The following is a 21,152-nucleotide window of genomic DNA, read 5'->3' as shown; positions in this document are numbered from 1 at the left end:
CCCTTCCCCCGCTCGCGCTCTGTCTCTTTCTCTCTCAAAAAATAAATACATATTTAAAAAATACGTTTGGGGTGCCCAGCTGGCTCAGTTGGTAGGGCACAGGACTCTTGATCTTGGGGTTATGAATGAGCCCCACGTTGGGTACAGAGATTACTTTAAAATAAAAAGTAAAAAAACAACAACCCAGTTTTGGGGCTCCTGGGTGGTTCAGTCGATGGAGCGTCCAACTTTGGCTCAAGATATGATCTTGAGGTTCGTGAGTTCAAGCCCCACATCAGGCTTGCTGCAGACAGCTAGTCAGTGCAGAACCGGTTCAGATCCTCTGTCCCCCCTCTCTGCCCCTCCCTTGCGCTTTCCCAAAAGTAAATAAATACTTAAAAAAATAACAGTTGTATTTGCTTGCTGTACCGTTTTCAAGGGCTTTTAAATTTTTATTTATTTATTTATTTTTATTGAGAAAGATTACATTTTTAGGTTTGAACCTAAAAAACCAAACATTTCAGGTTTAGCGGTGGTATCGCATTTTGTCACTCAACCTGTTTAGGATTTGCTTTGTTTTACCTTTAGGGAGATTTTTGTTTGCTTCCTAGAGAAAGGCTAATGCTTTATTTATTCTTGTTGGGACTCAAGTCTTGGCTAGTTTTGGGATTATGAGCCAGTCATTTCACCTTCCTAAACCTAGATTTGGGCTTTGGGACTAATTTCTTCTTTTTTTTTTTTTTCCTAAGCTTGTCCCCCTCAGTGCAAGGCGGGGACAATAATCAGGATCTCTGAGGTTACGGTTAAACCATCATAGCGGAGCTGTGATGTTTGACCCTATTTCTGGGGTAATTCTTTCCCCTTCACCCAAATCTAGCACAGGACTGGGCATGCGTAGATGTTCTTGTTAGACTGTGCTGAGCCAAATTTTCTAGGCCAAGGATCCCTGCTGGTAAGAAGAAAGGAAGATGTCATCAGGGTGGATTAGGCCTGGGCCTGGGGTCTGAGGCCAGGGGGCTGGCGGGTGGGGCTGCAGGGAGGGAACCTGGGTCTTCCTGGGTCGGGGCCTGATCTGTGGACCAAGGGCTAGAAGGGCCAGTTTTGGTGTGGCCTGCCCAGCCTCCCTCTCCTCTGCCTTCCCATCTGCATGCTGACTGCACGGTCACTTTGGCTTTTCTGGATTTGTATTTAAAAATGTAACAAAGCAGAAACCTGCCACCTTCTTTTCAGGGACTCCCAAATAATTGTTGCGTGTTTATTTTCGTTTCTCCTCTCATACCCAGACTGCCTGTAGCATTTAACTACCTTGTAATAAATGTTCTCGAAAATGCCACTGCCGACGTAGATCTTTCCAATACACGTTTTTTGCTGATTTTTCCACTTTTACCCCTCTCCACTCTCAAACTCATGCTGGTCTTTTTTTTTTCTCTCCTCTCTTTTCTTCCCTAATTCAGAAGTTGGAGGGACTGGTCAAGCACCGGACGGTTCGGGAAGCGCCGACCGAGTGTGTCTGCCCCCCAGGTAAGTGGATATTTGATTCTTGTGGGCCCTTGACTTCCCAGAGGCCTGGTGTCCTGTCTCCTGTCTGCTCAAAACTGCTGAGGACATGGTCAAGAGCTTGCATGGGTTTCAGTCTGTCTGTTGTACCTCGTGGACCATCTGGCGTCTTTTTTCCTGTCTTCCCTGACGAGATGACTAGTCAAAGATTCTAGCAGGGTGAACTGCCCTGGTTTGATGAAGATGGTGATCTTGGGGTAGGAATTAAGGAACTGTTAGAAATGGCTTATGATGAAAACAAACAAACAAAACAAAACAAAAAAGAAATGACTTATGACGAAGGCTTAGGTACTGGGAAGGTGAAAGCCATCCTGTTTCAAAGACAGAAACAGGCATGGACCATCCACACAGTATTAACTGTGATTCCAGCTCTGTTCAGACATGAGGGGGTAAATAAGTACTCTGGTGACTGTAGGTTTTTTGGTTTTCATTTCTTTCGGTGGAGGTAGAGGGGGGAAGATGGGAATGATGGTCTGAATGATTCAAATAAGAATGTCTATCTTGGGTTTTGGTGGTGCAACCAGGATGGCTGTGAATAAGACCAGGATTTGTGGATTCCCAGTTCGTGTGGCTGAATTCTGATGCCTATCAGGTCTTCCGGTTGTCCTCATGGGAGCTTGGCACAGACCATCATTGAAGTCTGTGTGCTGTCTTGGCCCTGGTATTTTCAGGGCAAGAATTCTCCTCTGTAGAACAGTGTGTAATACCAGTGAATGAGTTGAAAATCGCAACACTTCTTAGATTTCCCACCATGCCGGACAACGTGGAAAACACGGGAGCTGAGCCCAGGGGCCCCTGTCCTTGCTGTCATTCCTTCCATTAGCCAAGCTGTCTGGCATTTCCCAATCCACTTCAGCTGGCCTAGACACAAAGCTCATTGAACATTAACATCTCCATATTGGGAGATGCCCTGGGGTTTCTGTAAAGGTGGATCTCCTGGTGTGAAAATTTCTGGTCTCCGAGGGCCCAGTGGAAGAGGATCTTAGGGACGAGCTTGAGTTAGTCTTTAATAGCACCTCTAACATTTTAATAGCAAAAAGGACATGACAAGTAATGACATCATTAACAGATCATCAAGTCAGATGTTTGATTCAATGGGGGGAAATACTCAGATCGACACGTGAGTTTTAGGATGATCTGAAAAATGCATACAATAGGAGTGATTCCTCTTGTTTGTTTTTTTTTTTTTAATTCCCCGCCACCTCTTTCTAAGTATTGTATGCATGTCAATTCACGTGAGCTATGTAGGTAAGTATTTTTTAAATTGGGAGTCACAGGGAGCCTGGGTAGTTCTGTCGGTTAAGTGTCTGACTTCAGCTCTGGTCATGATCTCATGGCTCATGGGTTCGGGCCCTCAGTGGGGCTCTGGCTGACATCTGGGAGCCTGGAGCCTGCTTCAGATTCTGTGTCGCCCTCTCTCTTTCTGCCCTTCCCCCGTTCATGTTCTGTCTCTCTTTCTCTTTCAAAAATAAATGAACATTAAAACAATAAATAAACTGGGGTCACAAAGCATTTGTGAGATATGAAATCAGTTCCGTGGGTTGCAGCCAGCGTTTTGAAATGTTGAACTAGCCATAGACTGGAATAAAAACATATTGGAGAGAAATTTTTGTTTGAGCTATTTCTATCTGTAGTGTATGACCTGGATGGCGATTGAAATGGGTTTCCTGCTCTGCATTGCTGACCGTAAGTTTGAAAGTCCCAAATAGAGATAGACATGTAGAGGAGGCAGTGAGGGGGCATGGAGCTCCTAAATAAATCTGGACCAGGTTCAAATCTTGGTCTGTCACTTATTAACAATCAAGATCTTTATCAAAAAATGGTAACAGTATTGGAGTGGGCTCTGTAGGCATTTTTGAGGTCATAGAGAAAGGGTAGGTCAAAGCCCATGAGCCCAGAGGGATCCTGTGACCTGCCTCCCTTTTGGAGGGTCCTGAACCACCAAGAGAAGTTCCAAGAGAGTCCCAGGGAAGACCCTGGGGACTCAAAGTCTGGTCATAACCCCCCCAGTCCTGCCGAGAGGAGGGCAGTGACCTACCCTGCTCTTGGAGGGGTCCCCTGCTGGTGGTCAGGACTACACTGCTGTTGTCAGAGGGTCTCAGGGCTGCTATCAAGCTGTCCTGGGAGGTGTGCTCAGGCTGGTCAGTGTGGCCAGCATGGCCAGGCCTTAATGCATGAGCAGGGGAGGGACAGAGAGAGAGAATCCCAAGCAGGCTCCACACTGTCAGTGCAGAGCCTGATGGGGGGCTCAAACTCAGGAACTGTGAGATCATGACCCAAGTTGAAACCAAGAGTCAGATCCTTAACCAACTGAGCCACCCAGGCGCCCCTCATTGGAGCCCTTTGGCCCGGAGACCTTCATCGATGCAAACCCCTGTCAGCTGGCACATTCTCCCTGTCACAAAAAGGACAGAAGCCTTTTTCTCTAGCACTGGAAGCCTTCACTGATTCCTGTCTCTGGGGCTCTGATCTGCCCCGCAGCTGTTTGGAGTCAGGACACGCAAACCGCCCTCTGTAGCTTTGGTCCCCATCTGATTTGAGATATTCACAGATGCCCACTGCCCACCCCCGTTTCTTCTCATGGCCTGGGGACTGTGTGATCCTTTGTCAGATCCTGGGAGATCTGATGAAACAGATAAGCGAGGCCAGAGGAGAGGGCATCTCTTCCGTGTGTTGTCCATTGTGAAGAGGAAGCCATGGAGCTGAGAAGGGAGCAGGCCCCTTGCCCAACCCAGCGGTGAGAAGACTGGCAGGGCTGTGCCCTGTGACCTCAGACAAGGGAGGGGCCTGAGCCTTGCTCCTCTCGTCTATAAAACGAGGTCATCCAGGATTTAGGGTGGGACCTAAGTCCAGTGACCAGTGTCCTTATGCGACAGAAGGGAGAGATTTGAGACACAGAGAAACATGCAGAGGAGCTCTCCGGAGGACAGAGGGATACATCTACAAGCCCAGGATTGCCCGCAGCCACCAGGAGCTGGAGGAAAGGGGTGCTCAGGGGAGAATATTCTCGAAGGAACCGGCCTTGGTGGCACCTTGATTTTGCTCTTCTGGCCTCCCGAACTGTGGGAGAATGTCTGTCATTTTAAGCCACCTAGTTAGTGGAGGCTTGTTGGGGCAGTCCTAGCAAAGGAAAGCGGACAGGAAGGCGAATCATCCTGAGGGCCTTAAGGTTGCTATGAGGGTCAAAATTTCCTACTGTGGGGGCTGGAAGGGGGGCTGCTACCTGGGGATCCCCCCTCCCCCATGCTGCTCTTTGTCATTCACCTGCCCAGAGAGACACTCCTGCACTCCTTCCGCAGAGATCTCCAGGCTTCAGACACAGGGGACTTACCCAACACTCTTTTCTTATGTTACCCGTGTACTTAAAGTTTAAAAGTGGTTATTATTTTTTTAAGTATTTATTTATTTATTTTGAGAGACAAAGACAGCATGAGTGGGGGAGGGGCAGAGAGAGAAGGAGAGAGAGAGAGAGAGAGAAAGAGAATCCCAAGCAGGCTCCACACTGTCAATCCAGAGACTGACGCAAGACTCAAACTCACGAACTGTGAGATCATGACCTGAGCCGAAACCAGGTCAGACGCTTAACCAACTAAGCCACCCGGTGTCCCTAAAGTGATTATTTTTGAGTAGGAAATGACGTATGATGTGATAAAAAAAAAAAAAAAGTTCAGGTACTACTAAAGATTACACATGAAGAATAATTCCCCTCCTCCGTTCTCCTGGTCACCTTTCTAGAGGCTTCCTGACTTTCTAGAGCAGTGCTGCCCAGCAGAACTTTCTATGATGTGGAAATGATCTGTTATCTAGGCTAAAATGGCAGCCACTACTGGCTATGGAGCCCTTGACAATGTGGCTAGTGCGACAGAGGAAGCAAATTTTAAAATTGTTACTCAGTTTAAATGGCCACATGTGACTAGTGGCTATGGTATGGGGCAGCCTGGGTTTTGAGGTAGTGTTATGTATATTTCAGTGAGTAACTCCTCTCCTGTTTTTCTTTCCACAAAGAGTACCATAGGCTGTTGTCCCTGTACTGCTTTCTTTGATTCACAGTTTCTCTTTGAGATGGTGACTCAGTCTGCACATCAGAGGACATGTACTACATCATTTTGGTTAAATAATGGCATCCTTATCGTCTCTTGAGCTGTCCTGTGAGGTGCCTGGCCAGTCACCACCAAGGATGTTTAGGTGGTTTCCTGTCCTGTGTCTTTTTTTTTAAGTTTTATTTATTTTGAGAGGGAGCGAGAGAGTGAGCACAAGCTGGGGAGGGGCAGAGACAGAGGGAGAGAGAGGGAAGCCCAAGCAGGCTCCACACCGTCAGCACAGAGCCCGATGTGGGGCTTGAATTCATGAACCATGAGATCATGACCTGAACTGGAATCAAGAGTCGGACGCTTCACTGACTGAGCCACCCAGGCACCCCTCCTGTCCTGTGTTCTTACAGCCCAGCCTGCAGGGAAGCATTGGAGGAGAGGAGAATGGCCTTCTCACTCTGTTCTCTGCCCTCCTGATGCCTTGTACTGAAGCTAGTCATGAGGCAGTTACTGCTACGGCATCTGGGGGTGTCGGGCTGGAAGGACAGGAGCCCACAGTCTGTTGGGGAGGGTGCCCTCAGAGCAGCAATTCTAGAATATTGCAAGAAGGGCTCTGGCAGGGTTATTCCCAAGCCTGTCCTGTGGCAGATGAAGGGACAACCCGGCCCCCACTTCACTAAGAACAGTCATGACCCTAAGTCATCCTAAGGGCTGGGTCAGAGCCAGTGCCCAACACCTTGGTGCCCGAGAGCCCTGGGTTTGAATCTTGACTCTGACCCCTGATCATCCTACATGTCCTGGGATGGGCCACTGTGGTGCAAAAGGTCATTGCATTAACTGTTTGGGTCAAGCATCAGAATACTAATGTTCTAACCATCCTACATTAATGAAGAAAAGGAAACTTATTAGCTCATATAACTGGAAGTGGAAAGGTCAGAGGTCGGGCTGTATTCAGGTGGATGTGAATAAATGCCGTGGAATTGTGTAACTTTGAACCATTCAGTGATTGTAGATTTATATGCATTTTACCAAAATTTTAAAAGAAGCCCCGGAATTGACCCTGATTTGCTGGGCTTGGGGCAGATGCCTCTGCCTGAATTAATTGCTGTGCCTGGAGGATGGGATGTCTTGATCGGCTGGCTCTGGGTCATGTGACCATTTTGGACCTGGGGGAGGCAGTCGTGGGGGCAGGTTGACGCTGCCAGAACCATGTGGTCTGAGAATGGGGAAGGGTACTTACCAGAAGGAATATTAGGGTGCTGTTCCTGGAAGAAGACAAAATGGTTTTCACTGGGCGGTTGTAAATAAGAGATTACCACTGCAGGGGCAACTGGCAAGCCCTGTCCAGGTGGCCCTCAGCTGGGGACTGTAGACAGAGTCTGGATGTGACCAGAGGTTTGCCTCCACTCCAGGCACACAAGGGCAGTCCTTTCCCTCTGTTGAACTTGTCCAATAGTCAGCCAGGCCCGGTGATAAAGTGCTCAGACTCAGGACCCAGACTCCCTGGTTCAAGTTCTGTCACTTACTAGCTCGATGACCTTGGACGAGTAGTTATCCAAGCAGTGCCTCAGTTTTTCACCTGTGAAATGAAAGTTTCCAACGGTACCTATGTCCTGGGATTATTGCAAGGATCGAATGAGTTACTGCATGTGAGTTGTTTAGAATAGGGCCTGGCACTCGCTTCCTGAGAGTGAGTTACTTGTGGTTACCATGAACTCAGATCCATTGTCCCCAGGCCTGTCCAGACCCACTGTGCAGCCTGTTGCCTTCTTGAGTTTTGCTGATGTCAGGCAGGGCTGCCAGAGAGATGGGGAGAGGAGATTTGAAGCTGGAGGTTGGCTGGGAATATTCTGGAGGGAAAGAACAAAGGCTTGGCAGACTGTATTGGCGTGTTCTTCTGGGACGTGGGTGAAAAATGCTGGCGACAGAGCACAGGAGTGAGAGAACCGGAAAGAAAAAGGAAGCGTGTAGCCCATGGGCTCTTGTCAACTGCTAACGGCAACCAGAGGGACCAGTGCAAAGCCTGGGGCTCTGCCCCTGCGTACACTTCGCACTGGTTTCTAGCCCGGCTCCACCTGCCCTGGAAATTTGTTAGGAACTTTGCAGAAAAGTGGGAGTCCCTTTCATTTCTTCTTTGTGCCCCACGGTATCCTTGTATCATATACCAGAGATGTCGCGTGTGGTTTCCAAACGATGTGCACTGATAAGATGAATCAGCGTGAGACGCTCACTGCTCTGTGACAGTGTCTGGAAGTTTGAGCAGGAGAGTGAAACCCTCATGGGAGAGCATGATGTAAGTTATACGTTTCACTGTTAGTTTATGGCAAATGTTACAGAGCAGAACAGAAGTGCTAAAAGTTCCTTGTGTTTGGCCTGCTTGTTTGTTGGTGTAGGAAAGAGCTTAGTGGAGGAAGTGCACCCTTTCCTTTTTTTTTTTTTCAGTGTCTATTTATTTATTTTGAGAGAGAGCGAGCAAGAGAGAGGGAGGGAGAGAATCCCAAGCAGGCTCCATGCTGCCAGCGCAGAGCCCGATGCGGGGCTTGATCCCACAAACCGTGAGATAATCACCTGAGCTGAGATCAAGAGTCAGATGCTCAACTGACTGAACCACCCAGGCGCCCCCAGGTATATACCCTTTCTTGGTACTCTGAAGCAAGAAATGGTGATTCCCCTTTGGATTATTTATTCAGAGAATTTTTTAAATAATGACTTTTTTTTTTTTAACCTGTGAAATCCTACTTGACTGGAATTTATGGTATAAAAAGGTCACTTGATGGCAGTTACCTACTGTGTAAGACTGCACAGAGTTGAAGGAGATAATTTGGGTGTCTGATCTTGTTTGCTTATTTGTTGGCTGGAATACTCTGGAGTGTGGTCTCTGGTCCCCAGTTCATTATGCCTTGATATTTGTTCCTTCTTTCATTCATTTCTCCTTATCCCTCTTTTGTGCTCTTCCTGTGGGCGATATTGACAGAGACTGTGCCAGGAATTGCAGAGCCTGTCACTGGAGGTCATGGGACAGATACAGGAACCTTACTCTATTAAGAATGGGAAGAGCCTGTTCGTGCCCCGCGTCGGGCTCTGTGCTGACAGCTCAGAGCCTGGAACCTGTTTCAGATTCTGTGTCTCCCTCTCTCTGACCCTCCCCCATTCATGCTTTGTCTCTCTCTGTCTCAAAAAATAAATAAACGTTAAAAAAAATTAAAAAAAAAAAAAAAAAGAATGGGAAGAGCCTGAACAGAAAAGTCTCACATAGGGTGCCTCAGTCGGTTGAGTGTCCGACTCTTGGTTTCGGCTCAGGTCGTGATCTCACGGTTTGTGGGATCAAGCCCCATGTCGGGCTCTGCAGTGACAGAGAGGAGCCTGCTTGGGATTCTCTCTCTCCCTCTCTCTCTGCCCCTCCCCTGCTCACTCTCTCTCTTTTGCTCTCTTAAAATAAATAAACTTTTAAAAACATTTAACAAAAAAGAAAAGTCTTACAGACATAAAAAGAAGGGAGATATCGCCTCAGATCAGGAGGACCTGGGCAGTGGGAAGATGATAGCCGGGCAGGATTTTGAAGACTGCTTGGCATCTCAGCCAGCTGGGACAGGGGGCACATTTCCTGATCCCATCATTCTGAGCAGAGGCGACTCCAGGGGAGCCCCTGGAATAGCAGGGAACTGTGTTTGGTTGGAAGGTGGCAGTGGGCAGTAAGGGCAGGTCTCGGGGATGGACGGTTGTGGGTGTTATTCCACAGATGACACAGTTGAAGGAATCTGCGTTAGAGTTCAGCGTTAAGAGGAGTCAAGACAGCACGGAGTAAGGGCCGGAGGCAGATTCGGTTCTAGCAGAGAAGCCCCCGGAGAGGGTGCTCAGGGTAGGTGGGTGGGGATGGTCTTTGTCTTGTTCCCTGCTGTGTCCACTGAGCCTGGAATGGTGCTGGGCACGTGGAGGAGGGATGGTGAGTGATGCCTGGGTGACTTCTGTGGAGGAGAGGTCATGAGAACTTGAATGGGGGCTGTGAGAATTGATGGCGGGCAACAGCTGCAGGAGGCACGGGCCATGCGGTGGACGGAGCTCACAAACAGGATGGATGGCACTGGTGGGGACAGAGGTGCCTGAAGCTGCAAGCCTGGGGGAGCCTGATGCCCTGAGCAGAAAAGGGAAATCCCCCCACAAGGGACTCAGAAGGGAAGATGGTAGGCATGGTTTTAGATAGTGAGTGGCTTCATGAACCAATTAGTAGACCCACTGATGACTGAGGGATGATAATTAGGGGTCTTCTCTTAAGGCATCATTTAGCCACTCTGAGTCTATTAATTACAAAATGTACCATGTCCCGTAAATAAAGGCCTTGGGGTTTAACTGTGTGCTGACCATTGGAATTTGGAAATTTTCTTGTGACCACCAGAGGGAGCCCACTATATTCATTAAATTCTATAGAAATTTAACACGCATTGAAAAGCAATGGATAATTAATATTAAAAAAAAAAAAACTGACTACAAAGCACACAGAAGTTCAAACCAGGGGCAGCGAGACACAGAGCTAAGCACCCACTCTGGTGTTTTTTTTTCCTACTAAAATGGAAGATGCCTTGGAATTTTCCAGAAGATTCCAGAATCAGGTGGTTTGCTGGAGGCTGTGATGGATTATTCCAAGGGTAAAATAGCCATGGGCGAACACATTCCTGGAACAGTTGCCTGCCCCACCCAGCCACCCACCCACCCAACGTGTATCGAGCACCATCTGGTTTAGTCGTAGCTGAGAATCCTGAGGCTGTAGGACTAAAACTGTTTTGACCTCAGCTTGGCCAACTCTGTGCCAACTATTGGGTGACAGGTGCAACTTGTCACTTACGTGAGGTGTCATGTAACATTGTATGGTAGGAATATTAAATGTCCCACGTATCAGGAGCTACTCATATGTTGGCACTGCCTTCTCCCAGGCTAAGTTCAATGTCATCATCATCATCTCCAGCTTCTTACTTTATTTCTTGTGCTAAAGTATGCTCCAGATGAACTGAAGACTTAAATATGAAAAATGAAACCGTGGAGGGCAACACAAAAATACAATAGGTCACTTAAAATTATGAGGTGGAAGTTGAGTTTATAAGCATGGTACTGAAGTCGGAAATCATAAAGCAGTCGGAATCCACCAAATGGAAGATTTTGTCCCCAGGGAACATTTGGCAATGTTCGGAGATGTTTTTCCTTTGTCTCAACGTGGGGTGTGGCGGGGATGCTACTGGCATCTAGTGGGTAGAGGCCAGCGATGCTGCTAAACTTCCTACAAGGCACAGGACAGCCTCTGACACAAAAAATGATCCCACCCCCAAATGTTGGTGGTGTTTAGGCTGAAAAACCCTGCCATTATTTAAAATGTTTTCTGAAACGTTTTAAGCTTAGAGCTTATATTTTCTGTATGGAAAATCTCACCCTGACAGAGTTTAAAGATAAAATACTGAGAGGCGCCTGAGTGGCTCAGTTGGTTAAGTGTCTGACTTTGGCTCAGGTTATGATCTCACAGTTCTTGGGTTCAAGCCCTGCGTCAGGCTCTGTGCTGACTCTCAGAGCCTGGAGCCTGCTTTGGATTCTGTGTCTCCTGGGGCGCCTGGGTGGCGCAGTCGGTTAAGCGTCCGACTTCAGCCAGGTCATGATCTCGCGGTCCGTGAGTTCGAGCCCCGCGTCAGGCTCTGGGCTGATGGCTCGGAGCCTGGAGCCTGTTTCCGATTCTGTGTCTCCCTCTCTCTCTGCCCCTCCCCCGTTCATGCTCTGTCTCTCTCTGTCCCAAAAATAAATAAAAATAAATAAAAATAAATAAAAATAAAAAAAAAAACAAAAAACGTTGGATTCTGTGTCTCCTCCCTCTGCCCCTCCCCTGCTCATTCTCTGTCTCTCTGTCTCTCAAAAATAAATAAACGTTAAAAAAAAAGTTTAAAAAAATACCTGAAAACAATTCAACATATATAATAAATGTACAGTTGATAGTCATGAAGTATAAATTTCTTACAAAAGAATAAGGAAAAGTCAAATATTGTAGTGGAAAGATGGGTAAAGAATAGGAACAGGGAGTTCCCAGTGAAAAATACAAATGGTGACACTTTCCTTCAGTGGATACTTATTCATCTGTTGTGAATAATTGCAGAAATTCCTAGTAAAAGGAAATACTGTTTTCAGTGATCACAGTGATAGTGTTTAAATTGTTTCAGTCTTTCTGGAGGGCAGTTGTTGCAGACGAAGTCCAAGGGCAGTCTGCTGGAGAAATCTTTCTTGTTTGGGAATTCTGTCTTCTTGTGCTATTCAGGCCTTCAACCGATTGGGTGAGGCCCACCCACATTCTGGAGGGCAATCTGCTTTACTCCAAGTCCACCTATTGGGATGTTAATCTCATCCCAAAAAATCCTCATAGAAACATCCAAAGTAAATGTTTGACCATGTATCTGGGCACCATGGTCCGTCCAAGTTGACCCATGAAATTAACCATCACACCTGTGTCATGGCATTTCTCCATCTGATTCCTGCCCTGTTCTCTGGACCCATCTCTCAAATCACATCACCTTCCTATGCCCTATGGAATGACTTAGTTTCTCAGTTGGAACCTGTGTGTCAGTCCCCTGCCTGAAGCATCTCTCTCCTCCTGGCATTTTTCCTTGAAGGATCCATATTCTTTCTTCACGATCCACTGGCTACATGGCTGGCTGGTAACAGGCCTTCCGGGAGTGTTGGATAGGGTGGCGGAAACAGAGGACAAACTCAGCCTTTAGTAAGGGAACACATGGAATTCAGCTCTTTCTATTAATATCTTTGGGTGATTTGTGGAATAACAGGTCTGTTAGAGGGCAGTTATAGGGAAAGGGTAATAAAATCTAGACAGGAAGCTTCCATAGCTGACATTGTCCTTCTTGAATTTACACGCTATGCTCAAACAGGGCGGCCTGCAGGGGCAGTTTCTTGACCTGTGTGGGAAAACTCCTTGGAGGGATGTTGGCCTCCTTTTATTTTTTTAAAGTTTATTTATTTATTTTGGGGGGGGGGGGACGGGGCAGAGAGAAAGGGAGGGAGGGAGAGAGAGACAGAGAGAGAGAGGGGGAGAGAGAGAGAGAGGGAGGGAGGGAGGGAGAGAGAGAGAGAATCCCAAGCCCCTACTGTGGTGCTCGAACTCAGGAACGGTGAGATCATGTCCTGAGCCAAAACCAAGCATCCGATGCTTAACCAACTTGAGCCACCCAGGCGCCCCTCCTTTTTGTTTTTAAACTTGATACTCTTTACATTCTTTCCAGTGTTTTCTCCACTTGGCCTTTTCTCCTTCCTCACTTAGGCTTAACGCTGGCCAGGACTTGGCTAGGCTGAGCTCTGAGCTGGCTCTGGGGTCCGATGTTTGGAAGCAATTGCATTTGGTTTGGCGCTGGCCAGGGTCCCTTCCCTGTGAATCAGATCCGCTCCTGCTGGCTTGCCTTGGGGCACTTGCCGCTCTGTGTCGGAAATCTGTTCCCTACAAGGAAACACTTCAGAAATCCCCTTCCTGAAAAGCCTTCCCATCCTTTGCAGCTAACATTTCCTGTACATTCTCTTCTAGTAACCCACCTCCCCCTATCCTGTTGCCTAAATTGAGCAGGGTTTGGGAGTTGTATAGACCTGGGTACCTCCAGACACCTCCCGAGATTGGAAAGCCTCACCTCTTTGCAGGATCGTCCCCCTCATCTCTTGCCTGCCCTTGGACCCCCCTAGCTTCTCTCCCCTCTTCTCCTCCTGTGGCCTCATGCAGGCTCCATGTGCCACCCCAGAGCTGGGATCCCTGCAGGCTTGCCAAGATGGTGCTGCAGGCTCCCTGCGTGCCCTCACCCTTGGCACAGGTGGCCTCAGCTTGCCTTCTGTCCTTCCGGGGCTGATCAAAGTCAGGGGTGTGGACAGAAATAGCTGCCCTTGCTAAATTTTACAAAAAGGATCAGCAAAAACACACAGAAACGTCTCCTTTCCCCCTTCACATGTTAGTTTGTCTCACTCTGTCCCACGGTGCTGCCTGCGTCCTCCCACTTCATCATCCATAAGTGTTTAGTAGCGGCATGTCACGGGAGCTGGGCCCTGGGATGTGCCCCCAGACCTGGGAAAGAGGGCAAGTAGCTGGCGTGTTGTTCCAGGGAGCTGAGAGGAAAGAGGACATCTCGGTGGATGGTGAACGAGCTTGCATTCTTTGTTCCTAGTAGCAGAATCAAGTTGGCGGAGTTAGCAAGGGAAAGTGTTGGAAGGAAAACCAGAACTCACAAAAGTGATGCACCTGCTGGGGAGGAGGCTGATGGAGGACAGGATGCAGGAAAGTTCTGGGAATCAGGGCAGCAGGTCCCCAGGGCATGGAGGCTTCTCAGATACCGCCCAGCCAACTTTTTTTTTTTTATGTGTGTCACTGTGCTTGAGGTTCAGGGTCTCAGGAGAAGAAGCCCCACTGGGCAGGCCTGGACTCTGTGTGTGTCCCTCCACCTGGGGTTTCCAGGCAGGGTGGAGAGGCAGAGAAGCATCTCTCCTGTGGGTGCCAGGATACCTTTTGGCATCCAGGAAAGGAGTCTGGGTTTGGATGCGGGTGGATCCAGCCACGAGTGCCAGCTGTGGCCACCACCCATGGGCTCTGTGAGTTATTTGATTCTTTAAACTGTCTTTCTCCTCAGGGCCCCTGGATGGCTCCATCAGTTAAGCACCCGACTCTTGATTTCAGATCGGGTCACGATCTCATGGCTCATGAGTTCGAGCCTCATGTGGGACTCTGTGCTGACACCTTGGAGCGTGCTTGGGATTCTCTCTCTCTGTGTCCATCCTCTGCTTGCTTTCTCTCCTCTCTCTCTCAAAATAAACAAACTTAAAAAAACTAAACTGTCCATCTCCTTGTGTGTAAAATGGGATAACCTTATTTTCTTCATGGGTTTGTGTTGAGGATACACTGAGATGAACACATGTGGAAGTGCTTGGCATACATTAGGCATCCAATAATGTCTGTTCACTTATCCCTAAGGAAGTGGATCTGTGGTCCCCTCATGAGGTGGGAGAGAGCCTGACACAGATCATTATTGTGGGTGGGATGTTACTAGGACAGCATAGACAGCATGACCATGGGGGACACTTTCCTTTTGTTGTCTCCCCTGCAGAACAGACTGTCGTTTCTGCTTAGACTCTTGGTTCATTTGGTGCCAGAATCCCCAAGTGAAGCTTCTGCTCCAGGATGCAGAAAGAGCAACTCCTGGCTCCTTGGGGAGCCCTTCAACTTGATGATCAGCAGGCAGCAGTTATAAAGCTCTTTACTTTTGGGTGGCCCTGGAGTTTCCCCCATGATGCAGCAAAGCCTCCCTTCTTCCCTGACTCCACTGTTCTTTTTTATTTTTGCAGCCCTGTGTTTAGAATTGGGACTGAATGCCGGCCACGCTGCCTTGCCCGTGAGGTCATGATTTTCATGACACTTGGCTTGAAGTAGCCTGTTGCCTGGTCTGTTTCCTTAGAAGTAGTCCCGTGCGGGCCACTCACAGGCTAGCACAGAAAGAAGTTCAAAGCGCTGTGGGCTGAGGTTCCGTGGGGGGGGGGGGCTCACGAGGAAGGAAAGTCTTGCAAACAAAGGCCAGTGCATGGCCAGTGTGGAGGAGGGGCCAGACCTGGGTCCCCCGTTAGAAGCACACACGCCTGCCTCCCTGTGGTGCTTTCTACCAAATGTACCTTTAAAAATGTGGGGTGCCTGGGTTGAGTGCCTGATTTCAGCTCAGGTCATGATCTCACGGTTCGTGAGTTCGAGCCCCATGTGAGGCCTGCTGCTGTCAGCACAGAGCCCGTTCAGATCCTCTGTCCCCCTCTCTCTCTGCACCTGCTACACTTGTACTCTCTCTCTCTCTCTCTCAAAAAAAAAAAAAAAAATGTATAGACAAGACCACATGTGCCCCCGGGTGAGTGGGAGCAGCAGGTGACTTGGAGGCAGGGGGGGAATGCACCAGAGCTGTCCCACCCACAGGAGGATTGGATAGTGACTTTCCCCCTGAGCATCACTTCCCATCCACGGCACTGCCTGTCACCTAGGTGGGGATGAAGGGGGACTGTACTGGCCCAAGTGCTTGCTGAAAGGTCAGCTCTGTACAGGAGCGGCACACTTATTGGCTGTGACTGTGGATCTCAAAATGCCCCGGAGGGGGTCTGGCCACTGGTCTTACCATTTTCTCTGTGTATATGTGCACGTATGGGGGGATGGGAGGCACAGACAGGACAGAGGGCTGCCCCTGAGGAAGGCTAGGAGCAGCTGCCCAGGAGTGCCTCCCCACCCCCCCGCCATATTGCATCCCCAGTGGGACTTGAGCTTCACTGCCAGGAGGACAAGGTAGTACCTTCCATCCACCCTCCCATGCCTGCTTGCTCTCCGAAATGTACATCCTCTCCTCTTGCCTGCTCCCCTCTTGGGATCCAGGACCTCCATCAGGAGGGGTCTGTGAGGGTCACGTTGTGGTACCTGGCCACTGGCCCCTTCACTGTTTGCAGGGGTGGGGGGTGTAGAAAATCGGGGAAGGTGTATGTGTGGAGGGGTAGATTGCATGTGGGGGATTCGGGGGCATAAACTCAGGAGGGAGAGTTTACAGGTGGGTGAATGCAAGGGGTTTGCTTTGGTGGAAGAGGTAGAGGTGAAAGAGGCGTGAGAGATGGAGTGAGTCGTGAACTCAGGTGTATCTGCCCTGTCCCCATACTGACTCAGTTGGTCTCCAGGCCACCTCTTGATGATGGAGAGCCTCATTTTCTACCTAGAGCAGACCATTTGCTTCATCCTGAAGGTCCTTGCCTCCCCGCATGGCCCCCCCCTTTCCTGTCTTCTTACCCTCCTTTTATTTTTTCATTAAAAAATATTTTTTAAGTTTATTTATTTTGAGAGAGAGAGAGAGAGAGAGAGAGAGAGAAAGAGAGAGAGCGAGCACATGAGCAGGGGAGGGGCAGAGAGAGAGAGAGGGGGAGAGAGTATTCCAAGCAGGTTCCTACCAACAGGCTCAATCCCACAAACCACGAGGTCATGACCTGAGCAGAAATCAAGAGTCGGGATGCTTAGCCGACTGAGCCACCCAGTGCCCCCCTTTTATTTTATTTTATTATTTTATTTTATTTTTGTTTTTTTTTGTTTTTTCTCCCTCCTTTTATTTTTTAAAAATTATTATTATAAAAGCAAACTGTGCTTCTTAAAATTACCCCACTGCCTCCCTCCTCAAAAACAACATAGTGCTGAAGTTCAAAGAAAAGTCTCCCTTTTTTCCTCACCTTACCACCCTCTCCAATACCATTCCCTGGATGTAAATATTTTACAGATATACACATTTAAATTCTTGCAGAAATAAAATAATACGTGGTATTATGAACTTTTCTTTTTTTTTTGTCTTCACAATTTAAAGGTACAAATCTCAGTTCATACAACCCACATGGACTTCTGGGGCCCACGGCCAAGCTTACGTGGAGACATGTTCAAATAAACAATAAACCGTGACTCCAGGCAGGGAGCTGGGGCAGCCTCCCTGCTTTCCCTCTGCCCTCCTGGACCTCTTCCAACATTTCCTTCCACACCAGTGGTTTTCCACTCTTTCCAGTGTAAAAGTCTCCCAGCTTGTGTCCTGCTCCTTCTGATTCTGGGGGCAAGCTTCCACAGAAGGTGGAAGAAGGGCAGTGAATATGCATGTACTTGATACTCTGTGTCTCTGCAACCATTAGTAGCTTTGGTCACTATAATATCAACATATCGGAGAGTGCCCGGCTGGCTCAGTTGGAAAAGCATGTGACTCTTGATCTCGGGGTTGTGAGTTTGAGCCCCACATTGGGTGTAGAGATTACTTAAAAATAAAATCTTAAGGCGCACCTGGGTGGCTCAGTTGGTTAAGCATCTGACTTCAGGTCAGGTCATGATCTCATGGTTTGTGAGTTCGAGCCCCACATCGGGCTTGCTCTGTGAGCACAGAGCTCGCTTCAGATCCTCTGTCTCCCTCTCTCTCTGTCCCTCCCCCATTTGTTCTCTCTCTCTCCCTCTCTCAAAATAAATAAATAAACTTAAAAAAAAATCTTAAAAAAGAAACACATATCTATGCCTCTGATGTCTGCCTCATTATTTGTTTTAACTTTTTGTCCAAATAGAACTTAACTACAGGCCAAGCACATATCCTAAATTTGCAGCTTGCTCAATTTGCATAGACAGCACACACCTATGGCCCAGACAAGAAACAGCACATGACCTGCCCCCCAGAGACACACCCCCTTCCCTGCTCACCCCCCCCCCCCAGTTGCCCCAGGGGTAATCAGCATCCCAGTTTCTCACACGATAGGCTAGCGTTGCCTGTTTTTTAGCGTTGCCTGTTTTTGTGCTTTACGTGAATGGAATCACATGATGTAGATTTGTTTGTCTTTAGTTGATCATGATGAGATCCATCCATTTTGCTACATGTGGTTGTGGATTATTTACTTATTTTTTATTTTTTAAATGTTTATTTATTTTGAGAGAGAGAGCATGAGCTGGGGAGAGGGACAGAGAGAGGGGGAGAGAGAGAATCCCAAACAGGCTCTTTGCTGTCAATGCAGAGCCCGACACGGGACTTGAACACATGAACTGTGAGATCATGACCTGAGCTGAAGTCTGAAACTTAACCCAGGTGCCCCTCTGCTACCATTTTCAATGATAGTATTTTTGAAAATTCATTTCCTGTTTGTTGCTGAGAATTTTTCAGGTTGCTCTTATTTCTAGTGTCCTTGGCACCTTTGCTTGTTCATGTTTAACAGTTTGTCTTTAGATTTTCCATGTATTTTCTATCAGATTGTCTATAAATAGAGGGGTTTTTTTGTTTGTTTCCTATTCTGTGCCTTTTATTTCTTTTACTGGACTCACTGCTTTGGCTGAGACCTTCCATCGTGCTGAACAGAGGTATTACCAGTTCTGGAGCAGAGGCATCCTGGTTTCATAACCCAACCCGGAGGGAAACACTAAGCATGACCACTACTTTAGGGTTTTTGCAGCTGCCAATCCCATTAAAGAAGTTTTTCTTCTTTTCTTAGTTTGTGGTGAGGTTTGTTTGTTTGTTTTTAAGTTATGACTGGCTGTTAAAACTTGTCCAGTGATGTTTCTGCATTCATGAGCTAATCAGATAATAGCTCTCCCCTTTTTTTTTTTCCTCTGTGAAAACAGTAGATTACATTGATTGATTTTAGAATGTTAACTTCCCTTGCATTCCTGGAAGTAAACCCTTATTGATTAGGCTGTGTTATTTTAATAGCTTGCTAGATCCAATCTGCTAACATTGTGTTTGGGGATTTTGCATCTGTCTTCATTGAGAGATGGTCTGTAAGTGTCCTTTTTCCCTCTATTGTCAGTTTTTAGTATTAAGACCAGGACTTATAAGATGAGTTGGGAACTGTTAGCCCTGTTTCTTCTGGAAGAATTAGTATATGATTTAATGTTGCTCCTTTCTGTCCTTTTTTAAAAAAAAATTTTTAATGTTTATTTATTTTTGAGAGAGACAGAGACAGAGCGCAAGCAGGGGAGAGGAGCAGAGTGAGAGGGAGACACAGAATCTGAAGGAGGCTCCAGGTCCAGGCTCTGAGCTGTCAGCACAGAGCCCGATGTGGGGCTCAAACCCATGAACCGTGAGATCATGACCTGAGCTGAAGTCAGGCCCTTAACCCACTGAGCCACCAAGTGCCTCTATGTTGCACCTTTCTTAAATGTTTGGGAGAAATCCCTAGTGAAAGCATCCAGATGTAGGATTTCTTTAGGTTTTAAACAATTAATTCATTTGTTTTAATAGCTGTAGGATTCTCCTTATGTTTTTGTAACAGCTTTATTAAGGTGGAATTCACAGGGGGCACCAGGCTGGCTCTCAGAAGAGCATGCGACTCTTGATCTTGGAGTTGTGAGTTCAAGCCCCATGTTAAGTGTAGAAATTACTTTAAAAAAAAATCTTTAAGGGGCGCCTGGGTGGCGCAGTCGGTTAAGCGTCCGACTTCAGCCAGGTCACGATCTCGCGGTCCGTGAGTTCGAGCCCCGCGTCGGGCTCTGGGCTGGTGGCTCGGAGCCTGGAGCCTGTTTCCGATTCTGTGTCTCCCTCTCTCTCTGCCCCTCCCCCGTTCATGCTCTGTCTCTCTCTGTCCCAAAAATAAATAAAAACATTGAAAAAAAAATTAAAAAAAAAATCTTTAAGAAAAAAAGGTGGAACTCACATACCACAGAATTCATGTATTTAAAGTGTACAATTCAGCAATTTTTAGTGTATGCAGTGTGGTGCCACCATCGCCACGGTTGTGTTTAGAACATTTCTGTCATCCCAAGTAGAAGCCCTGTGCCCCTTAGACATCATCTTCCAATCCTGCTGTCACCCTCAGCTCCTGGAAACCATTAATCTATATTTTTTAAATGTTTGTTTGTGTGTTTGTTTATTTAGAGATTAATAGAGAGTGTGTGCAAGTGGAGGGATGGCAGAGACAGAGGGAGAGAGAGAGAATCCCAAGCAGGCTCCACACTGTTAGCGTAGAGCCCCATGTGGGACTCGATCCCACGAACCATGAGATCATGACCTGAGCTGAAGTCAAGAGTCGGATGAATAATTGAGCCACCCTAATTTTTAGGTGCCCCTCTATTTTTTTGTTTCACTCTATTTGCCTCTTCTGGGCATTTTGTTTAAGTGGAATCATAAATATGTGACCTTTGGTACGTGGCTTCTTTTACTTAGCATAAGGTTTTCCGGGTTCACCCATGTATGGCATGCGCCAATATTTCGTTCCTTTTTTAAGGCCAAATAATATGCCATCGCGTGGATATACCACATTTTGTTGATCCATTCGTCCATTTACGGACATCTGGGTTTCCTGTATTTGGCCATGATGGATGCAGCTGTTATGAACATTCATGTACAAGTTTTTGTGGGAACATATGTTTTCATTTCTGTTGGCTATATACTTAGGAATCGAGTTACTGACTCATAGGCTTCATTATTTTTTATTGCTAAACCATAACATGGATATACCAAAGTGTATTTAACAACTGCGTTATTGCTGGTCATTTAAGATGTTTGCATTTTTGCTGTTGAACAGTGCTCCGGGCAGTGCTACTCAAAATGTGGTTTGCCAATGGGTGCTGGCCCTTGAACTGTTTGTTATGGACCTATAACAAGATTAGGATAGAAATTGAGAGTATTTGGAAAGTTTTACAACAATTTAAGCGGTAATTTTATGTCTGTTGAATCTCATAATAAAAAACATGGGCTAGTGCTTTTATGTTTTGGGTTTTTAAAATTTTATTTTCTACTGCATCATTTTATTATATTTACCAAAAGCATTGGCGCCTGACAAACTGGAAGTCAGAATGAAAAACACAGCTGGCTCCCTGCCTCTCCACCGCCGATAAGTAGTAAACCTCCCTGTTCATGTGTTTCTGTAGGAATTGCTTTTTTTTTTTTTTAAGTTTATTTATTTTGAGAGAGAGAGAGCATGAGCAGGGGAGGGACAGAGAGAATGGGAGAGAGAGAGAATCCCAAGCAGGCTCTGTGCTGTCAGCACGGAGCCTGATGCAGGGCTCCAACTCAGGACCTGCAAGATCATGACCTGAGCTGAGGCCGGACACTCAACTGA

The 21,152-nt window shown here is 47.2% G+C and overlaps 1 protein-coding gene across 1 annotated transcript in view; it reads left to right on the top strand.

The window, feature by feature from the left end:
* Positions 1 to 21,152, top strand: part of COL23A1 (collagen type XXIII alpha 1 chain) — a 355,798-nt gene that overhangs the window by 23,862 nt on the left and 310,784 nt on the right. The window contains exon 2 of the mRNA XM_086705987.1: positions 1,434 to 1,500. Within this exon, the coding sequence (XP_086562113.1) occupies positions 1,434 to 1,500 (67 nt within the window). The remainder of the gene's footprint in view (positions 1 to 1,433; positions 1,501 to 21,152) is intronic.

This window comes from Puma concolor, chromosome A1, assembly GCF_028749965.1.
Source record: "Puma concolor isolate L17-30 chromosome A1, mPumCon1.1.hap2, whole genome shotgun sequence".
Classification (NCBI taxonomy): domain Eukaryota; kingdom Metazoa; phylum Chordata; class Mammalia; order Carnivora; family Felidae; genus Puma; species Puma concolor.
Note: the sequence above shows the minus strand (reverse complement) of the source record. Positions and strands in the feature narration are given on the sequence as shown.